Genomic DNA, 15,207 nt, shown 5'->3' with positions numbered 1-15,207 from the left:
TACATAAGCTTAGGAGGTGGGCGAAGTTTGCTCTAGCACTTCTAGTATTAATATGTACAATATTAATCATTAAGGCAATGTTTGGATAAACAACTGCAATTATAACATATAAAGATAAATTAAATTTTTATAACAGCGTCCTTAGCAAAGTCATATTTAAAAGTTTCGTTTAAAATTGTGATGGTGTTAACAAATACCCATTTGTATTTTTCGGGGAGTTTGAACCTGGCAAATTGCCTAAGTTTATAGCGGGCCAGTTGTTGATTAGACGTAAAATCATGTTCTACGAATATGTTCGTGCCTTTCAACATTGTATTTTTTGTGAGGATTGCCATTTTGGTGTCGTAATTTTCAGCTTTATATACTATCGATCTACTTTTTTCAGGGCGGAATGGGCCTTTACGGTAAACTAAGGATTGATTTAATGGAACGTTAACTTGTAATTTCTGAGTAAAAAGATCATGTACTTTTTTAACCAACCCTGGCCTGTCTTCCGTATCACTATCAGTAATACCTCTTATAACTAAATTATTGCGTTTTAACAAAACCTCTAAATTATCTATCTTCATCCTATTTTCCTCACTGCGATGTTTCGCTCGATCATCAACCAACACAATGTCTTGCTCAACATTTGTGACTATCTTCTAAAGTACCAATATCTTTCACAGCATCTTGTATGTCAAGGATCGACTTTTCCATATTTGACTGTCTAGCTTCTATGAGGGATACGGAATTTTTTGTGTCATTGAGACTAGTGGTAACTTGGTCTAATTTCTTGGAGATAAGTTTAAGTTCGTTTAATACGTCTGCCGTAATATTATCTTTCTCTTCATTGGGGTTTGAATTAGAGCGAGTTTTAGTCATACCTCTAATGTCGTTACGCTGGCGGAGCTCACAGTAGGCTTATAAAAAATAACAAAAGAGCAAGAAAAAACGATACAGTTACAAACCTATTTGAAGAAAAAAACAGAGTTAGTTGACATTAGCAGTGCGCTTCCCGTGAGCCTCGCCAGCGAAATGATCCAAGGACAGTAGATACAGGGACGAGAAAGTATATTGGCGGCCTCTGTTGGAATATATCACCTAAAACGACCTAAACCGTTGCCTATAATAACGTAGGCAACGCCTAAACGCAAGCGGTTCTTGACGAGGCTTAAGTGTTCAAAACAAATGGTCATTTTTTATTTACGCTCGTAGTTTTATTTTTAATTTAACATCAAATGGTAAAAACTAACTACAATAATACTGTACATGGTGAGCCACGTCTTAACAATGGCCGCGGTTTGTTTACATCTAACTCCCCGTGAATATGAAGACGTTTAAAATCTAAATTTTTTCCCTGCTTTCTCGTCCCTGTATCTACTGTCCTTGAATGATCGAACACCGAAGCGAATGCGTAGAAGTTACGTTGATAAAAAAACACACTAGGGTGATACTTTGATCTTGTAGAAGATACGGCACACTATCTCGGCGCGATAACGATGAAACCTTTTTTAATGCCCCTTTTTTTTTCCTTTTTTTTTTTACTTGGTTACGCTAATCGTTCACCACGCGACTAGCGTTGTTGACGAATGCAGGTTTTAGAGAGGAAAAAAAGCGATGGTGAACTTATGAGTTCCTACTGGCGGTTCTAGAGCATTAGTGTTCATCCAAGGTTGAACTGAGAAGACACCGATTTTTCCGCAATTGATTCACGATACACAGGCCTGGTGGACAGACATAAGGTTGAACACCATCCTATTTGAAGAAAAAATCAGAGTTAGTTGACATTAATTTTCATCGAAAGATTTGTTGAAATGAAAGTAAGAATAAAAACTAAACTAATTTGAATTTGGCAAAATTTCTAAATTACTACTATAATGAAATACGTCCTATAATCTGAAAATAAAAGTATGGGGCCCGGTTCGAAGACTTTACCTAGTGCCCGGATAACAGCGGACGCGGCCCTGGTTACCGAACTATTTACATCCGCGTGAGTGGGGGAAAGCAAAAGAAATTACAAATTACGAAAATTATAAATATTACACTTCTGTTTAAATTTATGAACTTCTGATAATAACCTTAAAAATACTTTATAGAAAATATGTGTTACAATGAGGTACGTGTTGATAAACCAATATGGCTGCCACTGTAATGTCAATCAAGTATTTATTGCGAAACATATTGGCGGGAAAATATAAATACTTATTAATTAGTTATCCTTAATCAATATAAGAAATGGCGGCCACTTAAATTTTTTCAATGTCAAATTTAATTATTGCTCATTAAAAAAACATATGTTGATAATGGTAGTCACGTACACGCCACCAGTTAAAGCGCGTGCGGGGGGAAGGCACACGAATCCACACTTCCTACCCCCCTTGCGGCGCCGATGCAGGAATTTTGCATATAACTACTTTATATTCTAATATGAATGTCAAGGTTGCAATTTTGTTATATCAGATAATTCTTGAGAAACACAACAATTAGGGACATTTATAAAAACTTGTACTTTGAAATTATTTATACCAAGAATGTATTTATTTATACCTAGGGAGAATGTCTATGTCGAGACGGTTTTTAGCCTTTCTCTGAATCCACCCGTTGGTCCCCCCAGTACGCTCCTCCACTTAAAATAAAACGAATAGTCCCGGTATTTCATTGGCTGCTTAAAATTTACGTCACCTAACGCGATGGTAATCAAATGCCGGTGACGTTTTGTCTTTCCCCCCACGCGAGAAGAGGGAAAGGCATTCAACGTGCCCGGCGATTGTTGCAACATAATCATTCTTCCTAAATATAAATAAATACATTCTTGTTTATACATAAGGTTTTTAGGTCAGCAATTCGTCGTTTCACTCTTTTAGCATTAATAATATACAGGATATACGAGGGGTCCGACATTTCAAATTTAGCGGACGGAATTTTGAATTTTAAAGTGATTTTCATTGGAACTGGTTTTCGTCCCGATTTCAGGATTTCCAAACTTGATTTTATGATTTCTAAAATATTTTTTTTTCTTGTGTGAACGGGACGTAATCGAATGTCGGACCCCTCGAGGCTATATCCTTTACAAAACATTTTGAGATATATTTTTGACAAATTTTAATCCGATAGAAAAATTTATATGGAATTTAAAGAAATGTAGGTAAATGTTCTGTACAATCTAAAAACGAATTGGCGAATGTTCAATAGAATTAATTAAAAAAATTGTAAATTTTCTAAAAATTCATAGAAATTTTATCAAATTTCTCTAGGATCTATAAAGATATTTCACGTCGTCTGCTTTCCCTAGCTTTGGCAGTGTAATGGTCGCCATTTTGAGCGGGTTTCTCAATACGAAAAAGCATTGGTGACGTAGACCCCTATACTAGTGAAATATCTCTATAGAAATTTGAATACGTTTTCTAGAGCACCTATAGAAATTTTTATGAATTTTCTATAGACTCTAAAGACATTTAAATAAAAAAGTATGCGTCTAAAACATCAACTTCGAAATAGTTCATTAAAATGAAATGAATGTTGAAATTGTTATGGGTAAAATTTAAACAATTTTTTTTTCAAATATTAAGAGCGTAAATAAAAAAATATTCTATCTCCATCCTAGTATAATATCTATTTAAGAAATTAAACGAAGATTTTTATCTTAGAACAGTTTTTCACAAAAATTTTAATCAAACCAAAAATCTGGAATGTATATTGTAGTTCGCCTTTCAAGAAACAAAACCATTCTATGCCAATTTAATTTAAATATATATTTATAATTTCTTCTGTAGTATTGCACAAACGCATTTTGGACCTGGTTGTACTAAAATAAAACTACATATTATAAAAAAAATGTAATTAATATTATTGCCAAGAAGGCACCAAATTACATTATACGCCTAGGGTCCCATAAAAGTCTTATTACGACCCTGCAAGGTACATTTTTTTCAATTCCCTGATACGGACATATAATGTTTCAAAATAGTAATAGATCCATACTCACCAGAAGAACACATTTATTTGTAGAATTGAAATATTAAAAAAAAAATTAGAGTAAAGATTGTAAACAATTGAAAACATGCGCCTTTTGATTTCCAAGTATAATGCAGCCGCCTTGAAAATCTGAAGCTTGCGGCCAATATGGTTATAATTTTTTTTATAGTTTGTACCTTGGGAGCCGTCTCACTATCGTGGTCACTGATTACGATGTCATCAAGGATATCTCATTCAATGACCACTTTTCAGGACGCATTCCAAATGGATTCGAAATCATACCTGGCCAGCCGAGTACGTTTGAATGTTGGCAGTGTTAAAGGCTCCAAAAATAATAAGGAAATTATATAGTATTCATTGCCGCCGTGTTGCGAAAGCGGGCTAGACTTCGGAAACTGGTCTATGTGTAAAATTACATATTGGCTATTGATATGATTAAAACAAGGGCAAAGAAGTAAGTTAACTTCTATTCAAGACAAGGCTTAATGTCGACTAGGTGCCGAGTCTAGCTAAACAAGTAGCGGTCGAAACTCTTCATGGTAAACCAAGCCCATTTCTTCTACCACCTTAACCTAAGTAATCAAGTAACTTTTTAGGTGGCCGGGTTACAATGCGTAGAAGGGTGGTGGAAAACCCTTCATGCCACGCGAGCCAACAGCTCCGTACACTAACAATTACCATTAACCTCAACAAGTTTTTATGGAAGGGGAAACCGAAGAGCTCGGGTAAAACCCCTTAAACCAGTGGGGAGATAACTTGCAAACTCAACGCAGAAGTACCGCAAGCTTGGATCGAACGCTCCATGGTAAACCACACCAGTTTCTTTGAGAATGATCAGGGACACCATAGTTGTCCAGAGCTTTCAGGCTTGTATACAAAATTACGTATTTGAGAGTAAGAAGATATATATCACGTGGAGATTATATTGCTACCCGCCCACAAGATCTCGCAATTCAGGGGCATAATAATAATAATTAGCTAGGCTAATACCCAAGGCACCACCTTAGGCCTATAAGTCATCAAGTGACTCTTAAAGCTATTAATTCAGGTGGCATACATCAGACGACCAAAATTTAAATTTGTTTAAGATAAATTGTCGTGACTTAAAAGCCAAGTGCGATAGTATGGCCAATAATGCCAAATACACGCATAGCACTATTCAAAATCAACTATTAACATTAGTGGAAATTTGGTTAGGAGAATGATAGTACAGGAGGTTAATGAATGGATGAACTTCGAAATATTACGGGAGTAGAGCAGTTGAGTGTTTGCCTTGGGGTAAAACGTATACTAGAAAAGGAATAGTCGTAGATGAAATTTTTTTTTTAGCTTACACAGATTTACATAAGTTCGACTCTGAAAGCATCAGCTTGGCCATAATCAACCTTTTGACGGAGAGTGGTTTTAAAAATGAAAATTGCGTTGCTCAGACTAGTCACTTATGTGTAATGAGTAAAAGGAGTGAGGGTCAAAATAGAAGAGACAGTAGATGGAAATTGCCCGTACGTCCATTGCTATGCCCATTGGTTCAATTTAGTTCTGGTTGAATATTGCTCCCATATGTTTGCGGTTATAGGGAATTATTCGGGTTGGTTCAAACCATCTACAATTTTCAAAGTTATTCAGTTATTAGAAGTGAATGTTTTGATAATTCTCAGAAAGAGCTGGTTAGGACGAAGTTCTTAAAATGCCTCAAAGCCGCGACACTAGGTGGTGCAGCTAAAAAAGGGCCTTTATTACTTTAGAAGCAGGTTCGATTCTGTTCTTCTAGCATTAGAGAACTACAAAACTTCCATAACTTGATTTTGATTGTTTCCTTAGATGAAGTATTAGGTGTTACAAATTCCTTGTCGGAATATTTAAAAAATTCGAGAGTCGTTTTCACAGAAGCTATTGCCATTTTCGTAGCTATACCGTAACTACCTTAGAAGAAGTTAGGAACTCCTAACGCTTTGACTCAATTTGGGACCAAACATATTACATTGTCTTCATGGTGAAGTAAAATTCATGTATTGTGGTAAATATCAGCCCAAAAGACAGCTGTGTTCAAATCAGAGTTAAGGCGATTTATTATCAAATATTATTGGCAAACAATTGGGTTGTAATTAAGCGTAATTCTTATATTTCACTATAGAATAAGCTATTATACAATCAATACTTAAATAAAATTAGAATTATGAAGTATAAAAATTGAGCAAAATAAGAAATGTTACGGAATTCATCAACTTAATCATTTTTGGTTATGTTACGGTAAGTTTATAGATTAGTCTTAAAACATTTTATTCTCTAAGTTTGAAAACGAATCTAGCATTTTCCAGCCTGATTGCGATTGTGGAGATGACTTGGGTGTTGAGTCCTTCTTTCGGAGGCAGTATTTGAAATTTCTGCGACACGGCGCTCATGTACAAGAAAATATTCATCCTGGCAATTCCTTCTCCGGGACAGCTCCTCTTCCCTGAAAAAGGCACAAAAGCAAAGATTTAGAAAATGGAATGAATCTTCTTTTGGCTAATAAATACGCAACCAAAGAGAAGGCGACGATATAGTCAACCATCTTGTTCAACCTTTTCCCGTCTTTGGACACGAATCTTTCGGGTCTGAAGACGTCGGGATCTCCCCAGATTTTCTTGTCAGCGTTGACGGACCAATATACCATTAGGAGAGCCGCTCCTTTTGGGGCGTCATATCCTCCAACCTTGTCGTCTTCCAGAATTCTAGAAACCAGTATATTGTATGTCAACTGGCTGATTTCCGCTTCAAATCTGTTCTCATCTTTTCAATTAACTCACAGTCTTTCTTCGTTAACGGGTATCAAGTTTTGGTGTCGGAGAACCTCCAGGAAGACGGCTTGTGTGTACGGCAGTTCCTGTCTGTCACTCCATTCCGGTAACCGGTCCTTGCCGACGATGGAAATAATCTCCTTGTGCATCTTTTCCTGGACTTCGGGGTAGAGAACCAAGTTTTGGAAAACCCATTCGAGGGCAAGCTGCATCGCTTCCGCTCCAGCCACGATCAGTAGCGTCGAGTTTGATACCAGATTTTGTTCTGTTTGGAAAATGTTGTAGTTTTTAGAAATGTACTCTCTATTTTACAGTATGAGAGTGTAGCAAAAGCTCTATTATTCAAATCGCCCGCTAGCACTCATACCGAGAAAATCGCAAAAGGCATATGGCACACGTGTTTAATATTTGTATCTAAATATTTCGGGTCCAGTATTTTATTTGTCCATGGCCGAATAGTGTTGTTGAGAACGATTTCATATTAATAGGATACTGGGGGTAGCGACTCATCTAAACGAGTCACCTCATGAGACAAAATTGCCCCTTTTATCATAAATCTTCCAAGTTCTTCACTAACATACAATCATCGCAACATAACCGGTTGTCGAATAGTTGGATTTAATACAAACTCGTGAAAGACTTGTCAGGATTTTGCATGATCTCCTGTAGGTAGAAGTCCATGAAATCTTTGTTGTAGCCCTCTTGGTATTCTGTCTCGTGTTTTTCCAATTGTTTCCTGCAAATCACGGGTGAAAATGTCTACAGTTACGAAATATTGTACCCTGTCTTGTAGAAAAGTAGGGAAGAGCTTTTAAATATCGTAAATGCAAGACTTAAACAAGTTTAACTATACAGGGTCTTTTTTTTTGCTCGGAAAAGTGTTTTTTTTTCAAAAACTATTTATAGTACCGATTTCAAATTTGGAAGGTCAATTCTCTATACCGGGGGACATCAGTTTGAGAAATTTGAGCGTTTTCGGTAATGTTTTTCACCAATTTTGAAAAATTATTTTTCGACCACTAGGTGCGAGATAAAAAATTTCTATTATAAAGTTGTAGGCCGTCATCGAAAACCCTTAAAAATTGTTCACTCGACGAAAAACAATTTATTTATCAGTGAAAATTCGAGCTTGAAAAATTTACAAGTTGGTGAAGCCAAATTACGATTGTTTGAAACGATAATTGAAAAGGGAACAAGTCTAATACACACGTAGTAGAGTTTTCACACTTGAAAAAATGTACACGTTTGGTTTTTAAATGCAGATATTTTATTCACATAAATTTTTACAAAACATTTTCAATAATATCACCATTGGCTGCAACACAGGTTTGTGCGCGGATAATTAAGTTCTCAAACACTTTCTCTACCATTTCTGGTGTGACGTCTCGGCAAGCACTGATTATTCGTCTAATGAGTTCCTCCCTAGTTTCAATGGGCGTGGCGTATACCTTTGCTTTAACGAATCCCCAGAGAAAATAATCCAGCGGTGTTAGGTCAGGTGACCTTGCTGGCCAATGCACTGGACCATTTCTCCCTATCCACCTTTCAGGAAACTCGTTGTTGAGGTGCTCAGTTACTTGCCGGGAAAAATGCGGAGGGGCGCCATCTTGCTGAAACCACAACTGACGTCTTTCAGCCAATGGAAGGTCGTCGATTGCGTCACTCAGTTCGTTCTGTAGAAAATGTAAATACCTTTGGCCGTTGAGGTTCGTCGGCAGGAAAAAGGGACCAATCAAACGGTTTCCAACAAGTCCAACCCAAACATTGACCCGTTCAAATTGAACCTGGTGATGATATTCAAAACCCCAATGTGGGTTGATGTCAGACCAAAGATGGCTGTTTTGATGATTAAAGGGCCCATCTCTAGAAAATGACGCTTCGTCGGAGAACAAAACATGGCGCAAAAATTGTCTATCTTCTTGGACAGCATTTAGTAACCAGTTGCTAAATTCATAACGTCTTTGATGGTCTCCGTCAATTAGTCCTTGGTGGAGCGTAGCTCTGTATGGGTGATAGCGATTCTTACGAAGAATTTTCCGCACACGATTTGCAGAACAACCCAAATCAGCAGCGGCGTTAGCGCAACTGTGACGAGGATATGCCACAAAGTACGCGAGTACATTGTTCTCGAAGTCTAAATCCGGTTGACCCAATCCGCGAAACCTAGGTTGCAAGTGACCAAATTGATTGAAATCGTGAATTGCTCGTCTTACTGTATTTACAGATGGTGCTCCATTTGGATGTCTTTCTGCGAAGATTTCAGTCACTCTTCTAAGGTTTTGCGCTGCTTCTCCATAGTAAATGGCAACTATCTCGGTACGCTCAGCTACTGAATAACGAGGCATTGTTCGAAATATTATCAAACACTGATAATAATCTCCCAAAGTTTTCCTTTAAATACCCAATGCATGTTTAGGATTGACCTATAGCCTCGTGTGTTTTAAATCCGGTCGTTTTTTTAACCAAAGTTTCAACTGGATTAGGTAATTCGGTTTCAATTATCGTTTCAAACAATCGTAATTTGGCTTCACCAACTTGTAAATTTTTCAAGCTCGAATTTTCACTGATAAATAAATTGTTTTTCGTCGAGTGAACAATTTTTAAGGGTTTTCGATGACGGCCTACATTTTTATAATAGAAATTTTTTATCTCGCACCTAGTGGTCGAAAAATAATTTTTCAAAATTGGTGAAAAACATTACCGAAAACGCTCAAATTTCTCAAACTGATGTCCCCCGGTATAGAGAATTGACCTTCCAAATTTGAAATCGGTACTATAAATAGTTTTTGAAAAAAAACACTTTTCCGAGCAAAAAAAAAGACCCTGTATATAAATTGATATTGAAACAATATATGAATGATAAACGGAATCAGGTTTCAATTAATACTCATTTATGTTTACGAAAATACGAACTACGAGCTTTACTCGCGATTTACAAATATTTAAGAAATACATGTATTGCGAGTTTAATAAGTAATATTATATCTATAATTTATTTATGAATATAAATATTTTATTAATCTATATTAACCGATGAAAATGTTTCGATAATTTTATAGCCATTTTATAGCTATTTATAATATCAAGAATTTCATAATTGAAGAAGGTGACTTACTCGACCTCCACTTTGAGGGCGGAGAGAGATCGAACGCCTTTTCTGATTTCCGAATTGAACAGTGAAAAGAATTTGCCGAGTAACGGATAGTAGTACTTCTTCTTATTTTCCAACATGTAACTTTGTATACTAGCCTGAAAGTTCTGGACGATGTTCGACATTTTCGAGTTCGGATCGAAGGTTGTGTTGGCCATCATTTGGAAGATGAGGTTGTTGGCCTCGTGCACCAGGACGTCTCTCAAGCGAACCGCGCTTCCTTCGTGGTCTCGCAAGGTCTTCATGAACCGGGCGACGTGGTCTTGAGCCGTGATGGCCCCGTGTGTTCGGCCCATTCCCAGTTCTCTGAAGGATTGCAACATGAAGCGACGCTGATCCTTCCAGTCGGGTCCGCTCATTTCAGCCATACCTTAAACAGTAATGGTCGACTCAATAAAAACATTTCCGACTGTCTCACCTTATGGAACAATGTAAGATTTAATCTAGGACGTGACTGTTGAACCCTAGCATTTCGTCCCTGTAGAAAAGCGCGTCCTTGTGTCAGAAGGGGTTGAAATAATTCAATCGTGACGCGTATCCGTTATGTAAACATATTTTAACAGATTCGGATATGCAATTTTTATGTCGTTATGTCCTTTATGAAATCTTTTATAAACCCAAGCTTTCTCCCCTGCTGCCAGAACTTAGAAGACTAAATCTTTCAGCTTTTGGCCATTGCAGACGATACCTTTGAAGCCAAACTCGTAAAATTTCCATATTTTTTATTTTGAGATTCCCAAAGTTTAGGTTAATTATGATTAATGACGCAATTTAAACAGTAAGAACTGTAAGTTAGAACAATGAGTAAAAACAACGATATTTAAAAGTGCACAAAAATTTGTTTATTGGAAGAATAAATTTAAAACCCGACTAGTTTCGGCTGCATTATCGCTCCGTCATCAGGGGTCTAGTCGGGTTTTAAATTTATTCTTCCAATAAACAAATTTTTGTGCACTTTTAAATATCGTTGTTTTTACTCATTGTTCTAACTTATAACTTGTGCAAGTCGCTAAATAATATTAAATATAGTAAGAACTGTTAAAAGTATTAATTGCTTTCAATAGTATGTATGTAATAAGAAACTATTTACATGCAGTTGGAAGATGATAAGTCTGTTTTATTTGTAGGTACTTTTTTTAAATGTTAAGCCAACCCTAACTTACCCAATTTAGGCACTTCAATAAATGCACTCTCATTTTCTTTCCTGCTCAACGCGCATGCTCACGAGTCACTGAATAAAATAGTCACGTGTTTATGTGCGAAATTGAACGAGCCCTTCTATATTGAAATATTAACCAACGTGTGCTTTAAAATATAACGCTTTTACAAGTATGTCCTGGCTCTCTGTATTACTACTTCTAGGCAAATCGCTGAAGAGGTTTTATTTAAACGCTCACTATGAAATATAAACAAAAATGGCGGCCGATCATAGTACAGTTTCTATAAATTTCGTAATTGAAACATTTATATTATTTTCGAGAGATGGCGCCAGCACAATTTGATAAAGTACTTGTTTCAGAACTCATTGTGCCACCAGACAGCAAGCGTGGTTTTAGCTCTCAAGTACACATTGGAACCAACTAGTTGTGCGCCTAATCACTGTATCACAAATTCTATATGGCGCTTTGACTGTAATGAGGTTCTTGAAAGGTGTTTAGATGAAAGGGGGGCTGAACAACATTAGGGGACTAAATCAGCCTTTGCTTATATATGCCACTCGCGCGGGTAATAAATAAAAAAATTAGCGCGTGATGCCTCGTGCGGCTTATACAAATTCGAAGGCAGAGTCGGTTCCCTAATTTATTGCGCAGCGCCCCCTTTTATCTAAAAACATTTCAAGAACCTCAGTTCATTGTGTAGAAAACTATATACACTTGGAATGTCAAAGTAAGACTATTGTGTTCCATATGATTATCGTAGAAACGGGCTTGGTTTACCATGAAGAGTTTCGACCGCGACTTGTTTAGCTAGACTCGGCTCCTAGTCGACATTAAGCCTTGTCTTGAATAGAAGTTAACTTACTTCTTTGCCCTTGTTTTAATCATATCAATAGCCAATAGGTGATTTTACACATAGACCAGTTTCCGACGTTTAGCCAGCTTTCGCAACACGGTGGCAATGAATACTTAGACATTCGAAGTGCTCACGCATATAATTTCCTAATTGCTCGTTGGAGCCCTTAACACTGCCAATATTGAAACGTACTCGGCTGGCCAGGTATGATTTGGAATCCATTTGGGATGCGTCCTGAAAAGTGATCGTTGAATGAGATATCCTTGATGACATCGTAATCAGTGACCACGATAGTGAGACGGCTCCCAAGGTACAAACTATAAAAAATGTTTTAAGCATATTGGACGTAAGCTTCAGTATTTCAAGATGGCGGCATTTTACTTGGAAATTCAAAAGTCACGTATTTTCAATTGTTTACAAACTTTACTCTAAAATGTATTTATTTTTAATTTCAATTCTACTAATAAATGTGTTCTTCTGGTAAGTAAGGATTTATTTGTTTTTGAAACTTTATTTGTTTGTATTAGGGAATTGAAAAAAATGTACCTTGCAGGGTCGTAATATGACTTTTGTGGGGCCCTGGGCGTAATATAATTCCTTACAGGCCTATCCTTTCTTGGGGACCGTTAACAGTAATTTTAATTTATGATTTTGTTTTACAATTTGTAGTCTCATTTTAGTACGGTTTGCGCAATACTACAGAAGAAAATATAAATATATATTTAAATCAAATTGGCTTGGAATTGTTTTGTTTTTCGAAAGGCGAACTACAATATACAAAAATTTTAAGGACAACATCTGTGAGAAACTGTTCTAAGATAAAATCCTAGGGTTTCGTTTATTTTCTTAAATAGATATTAGACTAGGATCAAGATATAATACAATTTTCATTTAACTACTTAATATTAAAAAAATATATATATATTTTCTCAACATTCATTTCATTTTATTTTTCTTGTTTTTCAATGGCGATAGGACTATTTCAAAGTTGATGTTTTAGACTCCTACAGTTTGACCTAAATTTTTATAGTCTATAGAAAATTAAATTTTATTTTATGGATTCTCTTGAACATTCACCCATTCGTTTTTAGATTCTTTAGTATACTTTTATAAATTCAATATACATTTTTCAATCTTATTAAAATTTGTGTAAAATATATCTCAAAATGCTTTGTAAGGGATATAGCCTGCGTATTATTCTTGCTAAAAAAGTGAAACGATGAATTGCTGACCTAAAAACCTTATGTATAAATAATTTCTTACTACAGCTTTTTATAAATGTCCCTAATTTCTATAGAAATTTAGGTAATTTTTCTCTAGGATTTCAATTATAATTCTATAAAATGTCGGTAGAAACCTTTCTTACCTGAAAACCTTTCCGTATTTTTCCGAGAGTTTGTGGTAGTAGAGGTGTTTAGTGTCTCCGAGGAAGGGCAGATGACCCACTATGGGCCAGCTGAAGGGTCCCGGTGGAAGGTTATACCTCAAATGTTTCAGTTGCCTCTGAATCAGCAACACGAGAAACAAGGTTGTGAGAAACACTAGAACCACTTTAATTTGAGTTTCGACGTCGCCATAGACGTACGACACCACCGATTCCATTATTCTAAACATCGTTGTTCACTACAAAACTGGACTGATTGCTTTAATGAAGATCTTCATAATGGTAACCCCTGATGGTATTTTGATTAAACCATGACTGTTGCGTTCTCAAGAATGGTCTGATAGGGCGATATTGCAATCTTGACATTCGCCGATAATATTAGATTAGGCGTTAAACTGTAGTTAATAGTTCGCAATTTTGAAGGTTGCCCCAAATACATGTGTGACGGTTTACTTGTGTCTCTTCCATGTACATTAAGTGTCGGATTGAAGACCTAGTTTGTTGAATGACAGATAAACACGTTTGGGAGAGGAGTTGAACTCAAAGCATCCGGAGAGCTAGAGAGAGTTCGCACGTGCCATTTCTAGATTAGCCGTAGTAACTTCCATTTGCTCGATAATACATATGGTGTGTGATATAAGCAGATAGTGCATATTTACAGGGTGGGTGAAATGGCTCTGACTGGATAGTTTCTCAGACCGTATACATTAGAATTACAAATTTTTCAGTGTATATGTTCATGAAGCCTTTAATAAATTTTCTTTATAAACAGTACATGAGGTCAAGCTGCAAATGAGGCTGGATTATAACTTTGTTTTCGAAAATACATGTTTCATATTGATAAAGTATGTCTGGAAATGAGCGCGGTTGGTAACGTCGGGCGTAATCATGATCGGGTTTTATGTGGTGGCACACCGTCATGTTGAAACCATTGTAGTATCAAGTTTGCCAGAGGAACGTCGTCCAATGCGTTTGGTACTTCTTTCTGCAACAACGCTAAGTAATTATGAAAAACTCGCCCTATAAGTTAAGGTGAATTGCATTTGATGGTGGTGAGCAGATCCCAATGAAGATTTACATTAGTCCACGTGTGGTTGTTCCGTCGGTTGAAAGGTACATCTCTTGAAAATGAGCACTTAGAGAAGCTTAAGAATATATAGGTTTTCGTCAGACAGGATGCGAGGCCAGTTATAAAAATCCTAACGACATTTCCTTCGTGAAGTATCAGGACTTAAGAAGGTGCAAGTACTACGAGGGTATGCATCCAAATAGACAAAATGCTAATAGAATATAAAGAGACAGAAGATATTAACCGCGAAAGCCAACTGAAAAAACGGCATTGTATATTACAATTTAAAAGTTAATTCATCTAACATTAGTAAAAAGAAGCTATGTATAGATTATGTATCAATAAAATTTACAATAGTTATAGATGGGCCCTTAAGAACAATATTTACATAAACATACATAGATAAAACAAGCTGTCTTTGACTGTCCGAGTTGAAAATTTGACAACGTTATATTCAAACACTTCAAGCATCTCTAAATCTGAATTTAAACATGCTATCGGGTTTAAAAACCTTATCTATTTTTAGAAACTGTAGTTAATGAATTCATCTAATTATGTCACTAAACCCAAATGTCCCAAATCAAATTATATTTATACAAATGAATTTCAGTCTTATTACGGCTGATTTGGTAAACGAATTCAACGTTATTAGAAATAACCAAATTTTGTTTTTAAACACGCTGAACATGTTATTTCGAATGCGTACACTAACACGTAACTATTATATTGGGCGATTTTATTTAGAAAAAATATTGATTTTTTTATAAAGAATAGACTAGAGTATTTGATTTTGTAGACGATTTCCAAAACTTTTACATAATTTGTTATACGATATTGAAAAGTAGGTTTTAAG

At 36.1% G+C, this 15,207-nt stretch overlaps 1 protein-coding gene across 1 annotated transcript; it reads right to left on the bottom strand.

The window, feature by feature from the left end:
- Nucleotides 1–6,022: 6,022 nt before the first annotated feature.
- LOC149943414 (cytochrome P450 2J5-like) lies at nt 6,023–13,955 on the bottom strand. The gene is made up of 7 exons (XM_090174479.1): nt 13,268–13,955; nt 12,094–12,218; nt 9,853–10,258; nt 7,367–7,473; nt 6,747–7,002; nt 6,482–6,671; nt 6,023–6,413 (listed from the first exon to the last, which is right to left on the bottom strand). The coding sequence occupies exons 1-7, from the start codon at nt 13,513–13,515 to the stop codon at nt 6,237–6,239; spliced, it is 1,509 nt and encodes a 502-aa protein (XP_090030605.1). The 5' UTR covers nt 13,516–13,955; the 3' UTR covers nt 6,023–6,236.
- Nucleotides 13,956–15,207: the final 1,252 nt, after the last annotated feature.

This window comes from Leiobunum rupestre, chromosome 5 (assembly GCF_980474605.1).
Source record: "Leiobunum rupestre chromosome 5, qqLeiRupe1.1.hap1, whole genome shotgun sequence".
Lineage (NCBI taxonomy): Eukaryota > Metazoa > Arthropoda > Arachnida > Opiliones > Sclerosomatidae > Leiobunum > Leiobunum rupestre.
The sequence above is the reverse complement of the archived record's forward strand: the minus strand, read 5'-3'. Positions and strand labels throughout refer to the sequence as shown.

Excerpts from the sequence above, each read along its gene's own strand:
- LOC149943414 (XM_090174479.1), bottom strand. The coding sequence starts at position 13,515 with ATGTTTAGAATAATGGAATCGGTGGTGTCGTACGTCTATGGCGACGTC. Across the intron at positions 7,003-7,366 it reads TCCTGACAAGTCTTTCACGA|AACAAAATCTGGTATCAAAC; the intron begins GTTTGTATTAAA and ends TTTTCCAAACAG. Across the intron at positions 6,672-6,746 it reads CCCGTTAACGAAGAAAGACT|AATTCTGGAAGACGACAAGG; the intron begins GTGAGTTAATTG and ends ACTGGTTTCTAG.